Source organism: Lissotriton vulgaris, chromosome 5 (genome assembly GCF_964263255.1).
Source record: "Lissotriton vulgaris chromosome 5, aLisVul1.2, whole genome shotgun sequence".
Lineage (NCBI taxonomy): Eukaryota > Metazoa > Chordata > Amphibia > Caudata > Salamandridae > Lissotriton > Lissotriton vulgaris.
In genome coordinates this window covers 2025062477-2025080206 of record NC_141693.1, presented here as the reverse complement: position 1 = coordinate 2025080206, position 17730 = coordinate 2025062477, and the positions used below count along the sequence as shown (strand labels likewise).

The 17730-nt window shown below is 48.3% G+C and overlaps 1 protein-coding gene across 1 annotated transcript in view; it reads left to right on the top strand.

Annotated features, from left to right (window-relative positions):
- The window catches only part of PKN3 (protein kinase N3), a 314322-nt gene that overhangs the window by 103153 nt on the left and 193439 nt on the right, over nucleotides 1-17730 (top strand). The window contains exon 7 of the mRNA XM_086920604.1: nucleotides 12811-12999. Within this exon, the coding sequence (XP_086776730.1) occupies nucleotides 12811-12999 (189 nt within the window). The remainder of the gene's footprint in view (nucleotides 1-12810; nucleotides 13000-17730) is intronic.

Here is a 17730-nt window from a genome sequence, read left to right as displayed (position 1 = left end):
GGCCTTTCATTGGGTTGGATGTGGACACCCACTTCCTATTGATCTCGGTGCACTCCTAAATCCTATGGGTTAACCGCTTCTACCTAGTTTGTTATGAGGATTTCAAATAAAAGGCAGTAAACTGTTTCACATTGAATCCCACGCTTCTCTACGCTTTTCTCAAAGTTTTCTTTAAGTCCATGCTTAATTTGAGCTAGTGGTTTCCGGTGCTCTGGACTGGGACTCAATCATCAACACCGGCGCTTGAGCACCAGTTAAGGACACATTCAATTTCAGTAAACACAGAGCGATAAAGTGATTCACTGATAATCACAAGATGTTGCCGATGCTGAGACTCTAACCTAGTTCCCCAGCTCAACAGCTCTGGCCATTACACCTCATCCTCTCCCCACTTGTAGGGTTTCATGGAGTCTGTTTTAGGTGGTGCTAACAGGAGAAATGGACTGGTAGAAGCTGCCTCCTGACGAGCGCTTCTTGCAAATTATTATTATTAAGTTTTGCATATCCAGTATTAGATCTTTCATAGATTTACACCCTTGGATCATTCCCCTTCTTCTAAACGGGAGTCCCACGGTACCATAGTAAAGCAGTGTGTGTAACTGACGTAGGCTATAATGGCAAAAGGACATCAGCTTAAAAGTTCATCTATGTCCTTTAAAAAAAAAACGGGAGCAAACTTGAACTTTGACCACCCTCTAGAACACTCCCAAGGGTTGCTGAGTCCCTCAGATACTGTAGAAAAGGTTTCAATATCTTTCATGAAGAAAAAACGGACAAAGGCCTTTTCCATCCCTGCAAAGCCTGTGGGAAGAAAGGGTTATATGTGGATGACCCACACAAGGATTGCCTTTACTGTCTCTACCCTCAACACAAGGTAGGAGTGCAAAATGTGTCGCTGTTTCTCTCAAAAACATTGAAAGACAGGGAGGGGAGGTTCCTCTTCTGGCTTCAAAAGCCAAAACTCAGTGAACATCCTGGGGAACACAGTGACGCCTCTTCTAGGTCTCATAAGCGAGCTAGGTCCCATGAAGGGACCTCTGAGGAGAGCATGAAATCCCTGAAGGTTTCCTATCAGGCTACGGACTCTAAGAAAAAGGAGAAGCAAAAACAATTCTCCTAGAGACAACCTTATCTATGCCATCTACGCGATCCTCCTTAGACCAATCAACAACGGGCATAAATCCTCTCAAGACCCCATTTTGATGGCACGATCACTGCCAACAGCGAGATCGACAACACTTACAACCATCTCGTCGTCTAGACCATCGACGACTAAAACGACGACCGTCTCCTCAGACGCTCCCATCTCATTGATAAATTGCGTCAAGATCCTGTCGACGAGCCCATTGACGATACCACAGTCGACGATGCCCCCATCGATGTCAAAGATGATTCCATCTACGAGGGGCACAACATCAGCAAAAGTATCAAGACAGGATGCTTACATTGCTCTGAAAACACCGTCCTTGCAGATCAAGATTACAAAGATAACCAAGACCTCATTACATCCTGAGGTTACTTCGCCCAGCAGTGTTTCACCTCTGCCTCCAGGCCATTTATTGCACCTTGGAGAGTCCGATGACAGCCATTTTGGACCAGCTCACAGCCCTTTGGAGTAGCACTTCAAATGCCAGGACGAAGATGATGACTTGGATGAGGAAGGACCATTTCTTCAAGACTATTATCATCCTCCCACTCAGAGGCATTATGAACCCTTCAGATACAATCCTGACCCTCTACATAGACAGGATGACGTACAAGTGCCTCTATCCTTGGTCCAGATTATCACGCTATGCTTCCCGACTACAAGAGAAATGTTTCCGCAACCTCCTGAGGAGCAACAAGTGGCACCACCACACCCGGTCTCCAATTACTCCAGCATCTACCCCTCCACCTGCCACTCCTAGAATGACACGTGCTTCCCATATAGCAGGACCACCGAGGGAAGATCCATCATCTGACGATGACTGAGAGGAAGGAGGGATTCCTGAGCCTCTGCCTCCACAAAATGACTGGGACGGCTACGTCATACCCAACCCATCCCCACCTCCTCAACAGCCTGTCGATTTGCCTCTAGAGGACATCAGAGGTTTTCATAACCTTATGGATGGAGCGGCAACCAGGTTCCACCTCGCTGCATCGGTTAAACAGTCCAACTATTTCCTTTATAATTTAAAGGAGCAATCAAGAAAGTCATTCCGGGTGATCACCATAATCTACTACGTCTGGCAAGAGGGGGTCAAGATAATGTAAACCCCTGCTACAGTGGCGGCGTCCTGCCTTGTATTGACAAGAAGTACAGGGCTCCAGAGGATCCCCCTGCCTGCCTGACAGGACACACTAAACCTGATTTTAGTAATTTTGCAAGTGGCACAAAACTGCTCCACAAACCTGTCCGCTCCTATATCTGGGTCACCGGACAAGAAGGGATGCAGTTTAGAAAACATCGGCACAGTCTTTCCACTATGTCTGCCATCATAGTTCGTGTTGCCAACTCCCTGGCTATTCTGGGCCACTGCGACCGGCAGATATTCCCTCATTGACCTGCTACAGGAAGATTGAAGACCTGCGGTCAGGAAGGTTTTACCGGAAGGCAAGTGCACCTCCTCTGAGATTATAGTTTGCCCATGGACATCTCCACGGGATTCCGTCAGCTGGCAGACACAGCTGTCTTCAGGCGCCAGGGATGGCTTAAAGCGACCTCTTTTAGGCCTGAAGTTCAATCTAAAATTCTTGATATGACCAATGATGGGGACACACTGCAAGGCAAGCACATTGACATTCTTCTTACCAATAAAAAGGACACTTGCATAGCCAAGTCCCTTTGCACCCTCCAGTACAGGCAATTGCCCTTTCGAGGGGCCCATGAGGGAGGGTTCTCAACCTACAGATGTGGCTACCAACGTTCCCAACAATACCAGCCCCAATACAGACCTGCTTAGCAACAGCCAGCATACCATCAATCATCCACAGTGGGTTTCAGAAAGCAATGCCCCTGCTGAAGGCCACCACCTCTGAGTGGTGACCTTCAGTGACTTCAACCAGGTACCAGCTACCCCACCATCTTCCAACCCCAATTACCTCCATCATTAGCAAAGCATCACCTCCGACAGAGGGGCTTTGGACCTAGTCACCTATGGCCATAACATTGGAGTTTACGGAAAGACCACCAAGCACGCCACCAAGGGGCTCGCAACCCACTCCTTTTCACTTGTTCCGGTTGCTCAAAAGGGAAGAGGATTCTACTACCGTTGTGTCCTCATTAGCAAGAAATCGGGGGAATAGAGACCCATCCTAGACCTTCAGAAATTAAACAAATTCCTCCGCAAGCTATCCTTATGGAAGATTACTCTCTCCAACATTCTTCCCATCCCAAACAGCAGAGACTACATGACGTCTCTAGACCTGGAAGATGCATATTTCCATATCTCCATTCATCCCAAACACTGCAAATATCTCCGCTTCACTGTATCTGGTATCCATTTACCAATTCAGAGACCGCCCATTCGAACTCAAGTCAGCCCCTCGCATATTCACCAAGTGCTTGCTCCTGGTAGCAGGCGCTCTCAGGAAACAAGGTCATCAGGTATTTCCTTACCTAGACGACTGACTGCTAAAACCTTCAACTAAAAGGCAGGCTGCCAGCACTACGAAAGCGTGCATGTCACTCTTTCTCAAGCTGAGTCTCGTGGTGAAGCAGCGAAAATCCTCTACTTCTCCCAGTCGTACAATGATGTTTCTAGAAACCAACCTAGAAACAACTCTGAACAAAGCCTTCCTCTCCCAGGAAAGACAAAGAAGGCTAGCAGACCTGGCTCACAAAATATCAAGAAAAAAGTATGTTTCAGTGAGGCTGTTCACGTCGCTACTGAGCATGATTCCGTCTGCAATCAACCTAGTCCTGTTGGCACGCCTCAAGATGAGACCATTGCAGGTCCAATGATCCAATCGGAGTACTTGATATACCTATAAGCCCAAGTATGATAGACACGCTAACATGGTGGTTTCACAGACCTCATCTATCAAGAGGGCTCACGTTTCTGCCATTCTTATCAGATTTCGTGATGACCTTGTATGCTTCACTGGAAGGCAGGGGAGGCCACTTGCGGGACCTGTAGATCCAGGGAAAGTGGTTGACTCGTCAGAAGGAAATGCACAGCAACAGCCTGGAGCTGAAAGCCGTCTTTCTCCATCCGCAGGCCTTTCTCCCAAGAATAGCCGGATCCTCGCTGCTGAACAATACGACCAGCATGTATTCTCACCAATGTTATCCTATGGGAGGAAATTCACTTAGCAGGTATGTTACTTTAACAATACTTTTCCTACCCAGTGCTGGGTCCTAGATTCAGCACTGGGACATCTCCTGAAAACAGTTGAGAAAATGCGTTTTGGTTAATCGGGTGATTTTTAAGGAATATTCTCAGTTTTCAAAAGTGTCAATGTTATCCTATGAGGAAAAATGAGTTATCGGTTTCAAGGTAAGTAATCGGTCTTTTGAGTTAGGGTCTGGGGTTAGGCTCAGGGGTCTCCCAGGGTCAGTGATGCACTGTTGTTGCACCCTCAGCGGCACTAGAGCGGCTGGGTGCAGAGTGGTGATGCTCAATGTTATCATATGGAGGATAGTGGGACTCCGGTTGGTGGCGGCTGGCAAGCAGGCCACGGGGTTGTAGGAGGAAAGATCCTAGAGTTTAGCTCAGGGCAAGTTGGAGTCCAAGTTGGCATCAAAGGGGCATCCTCAGCTGCACTAGGGCGGCCGGGTGCAGGGTGCAGTTTTGAGGTTTGGCGCCCTGTTGATTTCAATAGAGATTCTCTGGGACAAAGAAACACTGCAGGCTCGGGGACGAGGATCTTCCAGGAGTGACCACCACTTTGAGGGGTAAGTTGGGATGTAGACGGTTGGTTAGGCACTGCTGGATTGGGCACACAAGTCCGTGGGGAGTCGAGTGCAGGGGTGCCTTGGAGCGTTGGATTTTCTTACCCGCTATGGTCGCGGTAGGGGGGAGTCCTCAGGATTGAGGCTGCAGGCATGGTCTGGAGTCTTGAGGCAGGTCAGAGGTCACAGGATCTCGGGTCAGGATTGCTGGGGGGACCTCCTCGTGGTATTTTTCCACTCGAGCTAAGTCCAGGTTCGGCAAGTGCAGAGTGGGCTGGATTCGTGGTTCCTGGCTGGCACCAGAAGCTGCAGTTCAAACACGTCTGGTGTTCACTGGAGAAACCGCTTGGAAAGTGAAGGCAGGCCCTCCAAGGCTTTTGAGGTTGCTGTCCGCTGGACACGCTGGGGTTTTGCAGGAGCAGGTTTGAGGGGAGACAGGCTTGTAGGGGTGGGGCCAAGTCAGTGAGCGTTGTTCTCTTGTTAGCTCTGCACGGCTTCTTGTCCTTCTTCTCTTCTTTTTCTTGTGGTTGCTGGATCTGAGGAAGGAAGGTTCAGGGTGCCCCAAAATACTAAATTTAGGGGCGCTACAAGTAGGTAAAGGGTGGGGACCAATGGGTCCCTTCCTGGGGTGGGTACAACCCCTATTCTGCCACTCTCCAGTGGGAGCGGGGCAGGAGCCCGTCCCTGGTTGGCTGGGTCCCCCCATCCACAAGATGGCAGTGACTCGAGGTTGTGCTTCACCTCACCTCCCCCACCTTAGGGGTGGAGTTAGCAGAGGTGGGCACACCTCTCTTCCTCACTTGTTTTTCCCGCCGGGTCTCCCTCATAAAGTGGGGGGTAGAACCAGTGGGGACCAGTTGCTGAGAGCAGCAAGTGGTTTGGAGAGGCTCACAAAGAAGGTATGCCTTTGAAGCGTCTCCTTCGTGGACCCTGCCCATCCTGTGGGAGGAGGCTTGGCACCTCGTCCCAGGATGTGCATTGTTTCAGGCCCAGGAGAGCGGCAAGCTCTCACCTCAGGGGTCCAGAAACATGTCTGGGGTGGCAGCCTCAGCAGCCACTCAGTCAGGTCACTGGAGGTTGGTAGAGTTTCAGAGGGCATCTCTAAGATGCCCTCTGTTGTGCATTTTACATTAAATCCCACACTGGCATCAGTGTGGGGTTAATGTGCTGAGAAGTTTGGTATCAAACATCTCAGTCTTCAGTGTAGACATTATGGTGCTGTGGAGTTCGTGATGACAACCTCCCAGCACCATATACTCTTAATGGCATCACTGCACTTACAGTGCCCAGGAATGACCCTGGGTACTGTAGGGGTACAGGGCTCATGCACCTGTACCCTCACCACTGGTATAGGGCACCCAGCTAGAGGGGTGACTGATGTATGCCAGGGCAGTGGTTTGTGGGCATGGCACACAGGGATGTGTGCCATGTTGACTCTTCACTTTGTTCTGCACCAAGACGCGCAGCCTGCAAAGGCAGTGTGTGTGTGTCAGGGAACAATTCTCACCTGGAAATTTGCTCTATGACTCCCTCTCAGATCTATGAGAAGGGTTAACGAGATATAGGCCTTAACAACACATTTCACAGAAGAGTGCATACTTCTCAGAACACATCCAAAATCCATCCCCAAGATTCCTTCTCAGTTTCATCTCAATGAGCCTGACCTACTTTGAACTTTAGTTTCCAATCCAGCCACTCCAACTGAAAGGGCTCTCCATACATTGGACATTAAAATGTCTCAAGTTTTATCTCGACTGAACAAAACCTGTTCGTAAAACAGATCAACTACTAGTCTTTTATGATTAAACTCGTCAAGAGACTAAAGCTACAATAGCACGATGGATTTTGGCTACAATTCAGTTTTATGACTCCAAAGCAGGCAGACCGCTAACAACGAAAGCTCAAGTGCATTCTACAAGAGCAGTGTCCACCTCGGCTGCTCTGTTTGCAGGCATTCCGCTGGAGAAGATATGCCTTGCTGCGACGTGGAAGAGCACCCTCCAGTTCATACAGCTCTACTGCCTAAAATCAGCGCAGAGGCTCGGCCAGACGATGTTATGCCATCTCTTCCAGTAAGCTGAGCCTCTTTTAATAGAGGTGTTTGCTCATATTAAATTCAAATGCATTTCAGACCTCTGTTTATTGCTGCTTGGTTCCATTCTCGTTTTCTTATCTAAGATCAGTAGATATGAAGACTTACAATTTCAATATATGGCTCTGTTATCTTCCCCCACCCACATCGCAGGTCACACACTCGACCCCATCTTCACTTCCAGCAATCATGTCTCCTTCAGCCACACTACGGATCTCCTATGGACCGACCACAGCTGCGTTCACTTCACCTACAACAAGCCGAAACCCATCAACCACTCCCAACCTACCCTGCAAAGAAACTGGAACAAAATCACCACGGACCAAATCTCCGCATCGCTCCTTCGAAACTCCCCAGCCCTCTCTTCTAACGCCAACGAAGCCGCCGCCAACCTCACCATATGGTTATCCAACACCGCCGACACCTTAGCACCACTGAAAAAACGTCAAAGCAAACCTGGCAGCAAGAAAGCCTCATGGTTCAACGATGATCTCAAGAAGTCCAAGAAACTCTGCCGCTCCCTTGAAAAGGCCTGGAAAAAAGACCCAACCACCAGCACCAAGGACGCCTTCAAAAGCGCCACCCGCACTCACCACCAACTGATCCGAAAAGCCAAGAAAACAGCATTCAAGGATCGACTTGACAACAACGCCCACAACAGCAAGGAACTTTTCAACATCGTCAAGGAATTTTCCAATCCCTCGGCCAACTCCAACGACATCACCCCCTCTCAAACCCTCTGCGACTCCCTAGCCTCTTTTTTCCACAACAAGATTGCAGACATCCACAACAGCTTCGACAACCAACCCGGAAACCAACCCACCCTACCATCTGCTGACCATCTTCCCCCCGTGAACACCCTTAACGCCTGGAATCCAATCTCCACTGAGGACACAATCCGCCTGATGAATTCCATCCACTCAGGATCCCCCACAGACCCATGCCCTCACCACATCTTCAACAAAGCAGACTCCGTCATAGCACCGCACCTCCGAGACGTCATCAACTGCTCCTTCAACTCCGCTACCTTCCCAGAAGACTGGAAACACGCTGAACTCACCGCCCTTCTGAAAAAACCAACAGCGGACCCCACCGAACTCAAAAATTACCGCCCCATCTCGCTTCTTCCATTCCCGGCCAAAGTCATCGAGAAAGCCGTCAACAACCAGCTCGCCGCCTTCCTCGAAGCCAACAAATTTATTTATTTATTTATAGCATTTGTAGAGCGCTTCTGCAACCCTACGGGCATCCTGGCGCTGGCATCCTACGGGCATCCTGGCGCAAATCCCTCGACCCCTCACAATCTGGCTTCCGAGCAAAACACAGCACTGAGACCGCCCTCATCGCAGCAACAGACGACATTCGAACTCTACTGGACAATGGAGACACAGTCGCCCTCATCCTCCTCGACCTCTCTGCAGCATTCGATACAGTCTGCCACAGCACCCTTCTACAGCGCCTCAGAAACATCGGAATACAAGGAAAAGCACTTGAATGGATCACCTCCTTCCTCTCCGGAAGAACACAGAGAGTCCGCCTCCCACCATTCAAGTCCGAGGCCACCGAAGTCATCTGTGGCGTACCACAAGGATCCTCACTCAGTCCCACCCTCTTCAACGTATACATGAGCCCCCTCGCGGCCATCGCACGCCAACACAACCTCAACATCATCTCCTACGCGGATGACACCCAACTGATCCTATCACTCACCAAAGACCCCAACACCGCCAAAACTAACCTACACGAAGGAATGAAAGAAGTTGCCGAATGGATGAAACTAAGCCGTCTGAAACTGAACTCAGACAAAACAGAAGTCCTCATCTTAGGTACATCCCCCTCTGCTTGGGACGACTCCTGGTGGCCGGAAGCCCTCGGAAAAGCACCCATCCCGACAGACCACGCACGGAACCTTGGCGTCCTCCTGGATTCTTCACTCTCAATGAACAGACAAGTCAGCGCCGTATCCTCTTCCTGCTTCAACATTCTTCGCATGCTCAGAAAAACATTTCGCTGGATCCCCTCCGAAACAAGGAAAACAGTCACCCACGCTCTGGTCACGAGCCGACTGGACTACGGAAACACCCTCTACGCAGGTACCACCGCTAAACTCCAGAAGAAACTCCAACGAATCCAAAACGCCTCAGCCAGGCTCATACTAGACATCCCACGCAACGAACACATCTCTGATCACCTTAAAGACCTCCACTGGCTACCCGTCAATAAGAGGATCACTTTCCGACTGCTTACCCACGCACACAAATCACTCTACGACATCGGACCAGATTGCCTCAACTCTCGACTGTCCTTCTACACCCCCTCCCGCCAACTACGTTCTTCCAGCCAAGCCCTCGCCACTGTACCTCGCATCAACAAGACCACCATGGGAGGCAGATCCTTTTCATACCTGGCTGCTTAAACATGGAACTCACTCCCCGCTTACCTTCGCCTCACCCAGAACCACCTAGCGTTCAGAAAGCAGCTTAAAACGTGGATATTTGACAAATAATCCTCCTCCCCTTCCTAAGCACCTTGAAACCCTCTGGGTATGTAGTGCGCTATACAAATTTTATGACTTGACTTGACTTGACTGTGTATGTATGTATATATGACCAAGCTCCTGCCACGGAGCGAAACGCGTCGAGGAGAGCACTTGCTCTGCACTTTTGCAATTAAATTGTCCACTGCCTTGATTTGATGGTGTGATGGCGTCTTACTTTTGAGCCCATTGATTGAATTGAGAAGAGGTCTGTGCCTGCTGAATTGCCGCTTCGTAAGCGGTCAGGAGTGCTGTTTAGTGATATATATATATATATATATATATATATATATATATATATATATATATATCACTAAAGATGTATTGCTGGTTACCCACCATCGTTTAAGGGTACTAACATTGCCTACAATACTGCTATCTTTTCTGAATCAAGCATGTGAATCTATGAAAGATGCAATACTAGATATGAAAATAAGTTACTCACCTGTAACTGCAGTTCTCCAGCATTGGTATCTTTCATAGATACCTTATGACTAGGAATCGTATTCCCACTTGTGCTTGAAAATCTGATGGACTCTGCCTCTGTTGGGAGTGGTCTAGAGGGTGCTAGCACCTGATTGGTCACAGTTCAAGGTAGTACATAGGCTAATAAACTGATGGCCTAGTGCCATTATAGCATATGATCGTCATACATTCTTCTTTACTATGGTACCGTGGAACTGCCACTTCCGGGAATGATTCAAGCACGCGAATCTATGAAAGATATCATTACTCGATACCTTCAGTTACAGGTAAGTAACTTATTTTCTTTGTGTGCGCTAGCATATTACATTTTTTAGGTGATATGTTATCCTTCCCACTGACCAGTTTGTATGTTGTGTTGAGCCTCACGATAAAACTATTGTGTCTCTCTCTCTCTGTCTTTCTATGTGTTGGTAGATGAAAATTTGACCTGGTATTATACATGGAATAAAATATTACTTAAATGGAAGCCTTGCAAAAGGAGAGAGCATACGGAGGTTCAATGCGAACCACTTGTTGGCCGATTATAAAATAACTATTAGAACTGTCAGAAAACCTACTGTACAAACAAAATTCAACTCTGGATGTACGAAGAATTTTCCAACTAAAAAGTGTCAGAAGAATCTGGACTGGTTATTTTGAAAAGATTGTCTTCTATTTGAAATTCTATTATTACCAATGTTTCTCTACATAAATGTAACCTCTTTCTAGTAGTAGTTTCTTGCTCCTTCACCAGTGCATGTGGTCTCTGAGCATATCTGGAATGTTCCTCAGCAGTGATTGTCACTCCTGGGATCAGTCTCTTCTGGCTGTAGTTGTCCTGTCTTGGTTGAGTATGTTATAGTTGTGTCCTTGGGACAGGTCTCTGTTTCTTCGCTCTGCATGTCTGGAATCTTCCTACTCCATGAATCGCTAGCTCTCCCCTGGGAGCGGTGTGTGTGCTGTCTCTACAGGTGACTGCACTCTGTTGTTGCAGTGGCAGTCACATTCCTGTTCTGTTTCTCCATAGGTCGCTCTGGTATTTCTTTGTCGAAGTCGATCAGTGTCTTCGCTATCTCTTCCCTCTTGGCTGATGTCTCCTGCTCTCAGTGCCTCTCTGCACATGTCAGTAATCTGTCTCTGTTGATGTCTCCTCACCTCTGCTGCTCTCAGTGCCTCTCTGCACATGCCAGTAATCTGTCTCTGCAGATGTCTCCTGACCTGCAGGTATCTCTGGACCTCTGCTCCATGCGAAGAGTCATCGAGAGGATCAGTCATCTGTCTCTGTAGATGTTTCCTGACCTGCAGATGTCTCTAGACCTCTTCTGCTCTCTATGCCTCTCTGCAAGTGCCTGTAATCTGTCTCTGCAGATGTCTCCTGACCTGTAGATGCATCCTGACCTCTGCTGCTCTCGATGCTTCTCTGCATATGTCTCCTGACCTGCATGTGTCTCTGGACCTCTGCTCCTCTCAATGCCTCTCCGCATGGATCAGTCATCTGTCTCTGCAGATCTAGTCACTCTCATGCCCTTGGGTCGGTGCTCAACCCTCTTCGCATGTTTGTAATTTATCTTGCGCACTCCCGCTGCTCTGCATGGGTTCTTCCTGATGATCATGTCCATTTATTTATTTGAAAAGTGCAAACATGGCCCTTATGGGGATCAGAGTGCTGTACAAAGTGGCAAAAGCGAGAATAACACAACACAATGGAACAAAGGAGGTAGTTCAATAAAGACCCGGTCAAACAAAAGGGGGAACAATCACTGTCAAGAGTCCGCCAGACTAGAGGGACCAGTGCAGTTTCAGAAGGTCCATAGAACAAGGTAACCAGTGAACAGGAAGCATAACATTCAAACAAACGGTATAAAAGAGGTATCAGATCCAGATAGAGAGGAGTCTAGGGAAGGTAACCAGGTAAATGCTGTTGATTTTCACTCAAGATTAGTCATTTGATATGTTTCTTGAAAGATTCACTGGGTTGGCTGGATCTGATCTCGGGAAGACGAGCATTCCAAATTCTTGGAGCAAAACCAGTGAAAGCACGATTGTACGTTCTTTTCTTTTTGAATTTGGGAGATTTCAAAGGGAGGAGGGTCGAACTTCTTAAGTTCTGACTCAAGCTAGATAGTTCAAGCTTTTTAGCCAAGTAAACCGGGGAGTTGTAATGTATGGCTTTATGCGTCAAGCAAACTATCTTGAAATGTATCCTAGCTTCTATAGATAGCCAATTTAGTTGACTTAGGTCTGGTGTGATGTGGTCATGCTTTCTGGAGTCTGTGATGAGCCTGGCCGATGTGTGTAGAGTGGCTCTGAGCGGCGCCAAACTAGCTATAGGAAGCCCAATAAGGGTCACCAAACCATATTCCAGTCGAGAGATCACCAGGGATTGTACTGTAGGCCGATGTCCTCTGGCAGAAGGAAGGGCTTGATTTTCTTAAGGGTGTTGAGCTGAAGATTGGCTCCCCTAATAGTTGCACTGATGTGAGCTTGTAAATTTAGGTATTTGTTGAAGGTGATACCTAGGGGTTTAGCAGAGTCAACAACATGAGGGGTGCAGTTAAGAGCAGTGAGTTGTTTAAGCCAGTCCAGGGTAGGTGCAGAGTGGTTGCGGGGGGCAATCGAAAGGAATTCTGTTTTGAGAGTATTTAACCAAACATGGTTCTGGGCTAGCCGTTAAGTTTCAGTGCATCATTTAGGGTTTTAATATCCTCTGGAGAGGAGATCTTCAAGTGCAGTTGCGTGTCATCAGCATACATGTGGTAGTGAATGTACGATGTTGCATGCATCACTTTAACCTCCTCCATCCATGATGGCTCATTCTGTCTCTGCTTCCTTCCAATGTTCTAGGCACCTTAATTGTGAGAGTCCTGGGCTGCCAGGACCTCCTGGAGACCGTCCCGGGCCGCTCGCGGGCGACCGGCTTCGCTTCCCCCGGCACCCCAATGGACTCGAGACCTTCGGTCAAGGCTCGGGCGGTGTTGAGCCTCCATTCCCCGAATCCTTCCGGGCGATCTGTGAAGCCAGACGAGCTGTGCAGTAAGTTACATTCCAAACTTCAGGTGGTCTCTGCAAAGTACATCTGGCCATAGACCACATTTTCCAGTGGTGCTCTCACTGGGCCTGACGCTAAGGTTCCACCCGCTCACTCTCCCAGCAGACATTTCGGGTTTGAGACGCGTGGCAGCTTAAAAAGTCAATATCTCCTAGAGTTTTGTTCTGTGGTGTAGTAACCATGTGCTTTCTTGCTCCTAATTTCGCCCTTCTAGCAGACTGTGCATCTTTTAGTTCATGTGTTGCTCTCTAGCTTGACAATGTCCACTCCAAGCAGCATTGATTTTAAGATGGGTGGTGACTGTCCCCATGACAGGCCATGAGATGTGAGGGCTGGTGACCGCTCATTAATGGTGGGAAGATGTAGGATGTTTTAAACACATTGAGGAGACTGCCTGCCAGCGTGCTCTGCCAAAAATCAGAAAACGGTCATGATGGCCTGGACCCTCTTTCTTTATCCTCCTTGTGGAAGTTACATCAAAAAGCGCTAGGGTATTCGAGGATTCTGAATTACAGCATGCATGCAGCCGAACGTTTGTAGGCACTGTATTGGGATGCTGGTAGCTTAATAAAGTGAAGTGTCTCTCCTTTCCTCCACATCCTCCTGCGCTGCTTTCTCTTCTTTCTTTTGCCCTGCATCAGCCATTGTAAGCCTGGTGTTTGTGTCTGGTTCTAAATTCACATCTGACTCAAGGGAGCAGGAAGGCTTCTTCTTCTTTACCTCCTCGCGACCGAGCGGGATCAGCCTAGGGCTTGTGGGAAGAAATGCATAAATCTGGGCGATGGCACGGGCGATGCTCCCCACTTTACATCACTTCTCAGGGGTTTGGCCCCAAAACAATCCTATGGTTCCCTTCTCTGCCTGAATCCAAGATGGTTCTGGTCTTCTTAACCTGTGAGGAGCTCTGGGCAAACCTCTAGGGTGTACCCAGCATAATGAGCTACCAACCTAGAAAGCCTGGTTCTGCAATGGGCTTCCCCCTCTGGAGGAGATGCCAGCCTGTCTAGCTACACACAAGAGTGGACCTGTTGATATGTGTTCAACATTTGCTTCAGTGAGGCAGCAGGTTCTTTGACGCTGGGGAAGCTGGGCCCAGTAGTCATCCTGCTGTAGGAGGCCCTCTTCCCACCAACAACTTTTCCCCTGTTCCTGTGCGACCCAGTAGGCTTACGACACCAAGTGTATCCACCGACGCCTTCATTTCGCATGTACGTGTTTGGGTTTTGAGGCGATGCCCTTACAGGTTCACGATCAGTGGTCGGCAGGACACAAGTTTCTTTGCATCAAAAGTCATTGAATGAAAGGTGAGTGCCCTGACCCGGGACAGATTCACCCTCCAGATAGGAAAGGCACGGACTAGTAGGCGCAACGTGGCGTATGAGGGCATCTTCACTTTCATTGTACGCAAAGCTCTGGCAAAGGGACCGTGCTTCCCGGATACACACTTAAGGGGCAAGATCAAACTAGCCCTGGACCGGGGCAGTCAGTTCAGTTTAGGAGTCACATGATTATCATTACCAGGTCTTCATTGAGAAACCAGTCTTAAGCAGCTCTTGAAGTAGCGTGGATGTGTCACAGATGAAGCTCTGCTGTGGCCAGGATCTTTCCTCCTTTGGGGCTTCACTCAACTGCAAGCATGTTCCACAGGTACAGCTCTTAATGGGCGAAGTCTTTCCTTCTTTGGGGTTGTCCTGTCCTGGAAACAAGTGCCATAGATACAACCCTTCATGGGCGGCATCTTGCTTTCTACAGGGTTGTCCTGTCCTGCAAAGAAGTCCAACAGATGCAGCTCTTCATGGGCGGGGTCTTTCCTTCTCTGGTGTTGTCCAGCCCTGCATGGAAGTGCCACTGATATAACTCTTCATGGGTGGAGTCTTTTTCTCAGGGTTGTCCTGTCCTTGAAGGAAGAGCCATGGATAGAAATCTTCATGGGAAAGGTCCTTGTTTCTCCGAATATGGTACTGACAGGAAGCCAAATGTACAGATTAGTCTGGCCTGTGATGCATAAATGTTGAAGAGCGTAGGGCTAAGTGATGACCCTTGAGGGGGACACATCACGGTAAAGAAAATGGCTTTGATACCAAATCCCCGATTCAATCAAATACAGTAACCGATTTACACACCAATCCTGGGATTTGCTTCCCTACTTTTTCTGTCCGTTCCCCCTTGTAGGCAAAAGGACTAATCACAACCAAGGACCCGCCGACATTAGCCAGCACCTGAACTTCCACTAACCATTGAAGACTACGCTCCGCCTCCCTTTTGCTTGCCCATACTCCGTGTATCTACCGAAGCAGAAGTGGGGGAAGCGTCTTTTACCATACCTCAGCAAAGACCTGGCCCAGCCTCCCCACGCACCTCCGGACCAACACCTCCCCTCCGGAATTCCAAATGGCCCTCAAGACCTGGCTCTTCGATAAGCCTCTGGGACCTGCAAGCGCCTGGATTTCCTATTGTGTGATTAGCTGCGCTTTATAAATCCTAATTGATTGAATCACAACTTAAATGTATTTATTTGTCTTATTAAGCGCCCGAATCACCCCGGTAGGGGTATCGCTGAGCCACGGGAGTGCTACAGAGACACGAGGTGACTCAAAAGAGTTTGGTTTTAAGAAACCTGGAGAGTAGCAGATATTAGTGCATTCCCGGAGGTGTAAGGTAAGTTGTTTCCAGTAAGAGGGGGCCAGATGATAAAAGGCTTTCCCACCTATGCAAGATTTTTTTACACAGGGTACCAGGAGGAGCGAGCCTGACGGGAGAGTTCTGGAGGGCTGCTAATGATGAGCCTATCTGCTAGATAGCTGGGGGTGTTGCCGTGTAGTGCCTTGTGTACTATGCAGCGGATGTTAAAACTGATCCGCTTGCGGAGGGGCAGCCAGTGAAGTCCTAGAAGTAGCTGCAAGGAGGTGGTCCTGGCAGGAGCATTGGAAACTAGGTCGGCCATGGTGTTTTGTTCTGTTAAGAGAGGATTCGTTGGCAGAGATCAGGAGGGTTTTTCAATAGTCAAGACAACTTATTACTAGTGCCTGAAAGAGTATTTTTCTGACTCTCATAGGGAGAAACGGGAAGACCCTTCTCAAGAGACTTAATGTGTGGAAGCGGGAGCACACAGTGGTGGCAACTTGCTCCTTCATTGTAAGTTTCTGGTCCAAGTGTACTCCTAAGTTTTTTCGACTACTTGCAGGACCGGTGCAGCACCCAGGTCACGGGGCCACCAATCTGCGGACCAGAGTAAAGGCGCATCTCCAATTAGCATTATCTCTGTTTTGCTAGCATTTAGCTGAAAGAAATTATTTCTCATCCAATCTGAGACGGCTATCATGCCTTCAGAGAAGGTTGACTAGTTATTGGTGGAATTTTTATCAAATGTCATTAGGGGCTGGGGATCTTCAGGGTATGAAATTGGGATCAAGCCCAGTTCCCGGAGTAGGTCTGCAAGGGGAACCACATAAATGTTAAATAGAGTGGGTCTAAGGTAGGATCCCCGGGGCACATCTTTAGTCCGCTCCGATGTTGGAGAGCAGAAGGCACCGAGATTGACTGTTTGGGTGCGGTGAGTTAAGAAGCTTGACTACCACTGAAGGGCAAGGCTATGGATTCCAACGTTTCTTAGTCTTTTCAGTAGGATGGAATGGGATATCATGCCAACCGCTGCTGACAGATCCAGCAGCACCAGTTGTGCTGCTTGTCCATTGTCCAGGGAGTGCCTGAGGTTGTCTGTGACTGCAATTAGTGCTGACTCTGTTCTAAATCTGGGAGAGAACTCAGACTGGGAGGGGTCAAGACTTCCTATTACTTCAATATACTCTGAGAGATATTTATTAATATGTTTTTCCAGAAGTTTGCTCAAATCTGGTAACTGGGAAATAGGACGGTAGTTTGACAAATCTTCCTGAGGGGCGTTTGGTTTCTTTCTAATGGGAATTACTTGGGCGGCCTTCGATTCGGAAGGTAGATTGCCCTTCTTCAGGGAGGAGTAGAGAATAGAACAGATAGCGGGTGCCAGCTGTTTATGAAGTTGTGAGGATACTTTAGCAGGTTAGGTATCCTGGAGGGAACCTGATTTAACGATTTCTTTAGAGACTCCACATTGTCAGTTGTAAGTGAGGGAAAGCAGTCCAGAGAATGTGCAGTGAAAGTGTGAGGGGTAGAGGGTAAAGATGTTGTTCTGAGGGTCCCTATCTTCACTGATATTGTCTTAAATACTCTTTATCTTCTGGATAAAATGGTTGGCCAACCAGTCAAGGAAGTCTTGTGTAGGAGTTACCTCATTATGGCAGGCCTTGGGGTTCGTGAAACAATTAAGAATGCAGTAGAGTTCTTTAGAGTATTTTCCTGCCTAATTAAGTTGTGATTCAATGTGAATTTTGTGTGCCTTCTTTAGGTTCTTCTGGTATAAGGCCAGAAAGCTCTTGTAGGCTTCTTTATCAGTTGTATCATGGGAAAGACGCCAACGTCTTTCTAGCTTCTTGCAAAGGCTTTTTTCTTTCCGTAGATCGGGAGAGAACCGTGGCGCCTGTGTTCTTCCGGACGTGGTAGGGTGGGGCTTTAGTGGGGCTAGCTGGTCTAATGTTATGTTGACTATATTGTTATCGCTGGCCAGGCTCTCCTCGATATTCTTTAGTGTCAGGTTAATATTGGTAGGTAGAGCATTCGCGAAGCGGTTGGGCTTGATTTTATGCCACTGTCTTTGCAAACTGTGGGAGGGTAGAGTA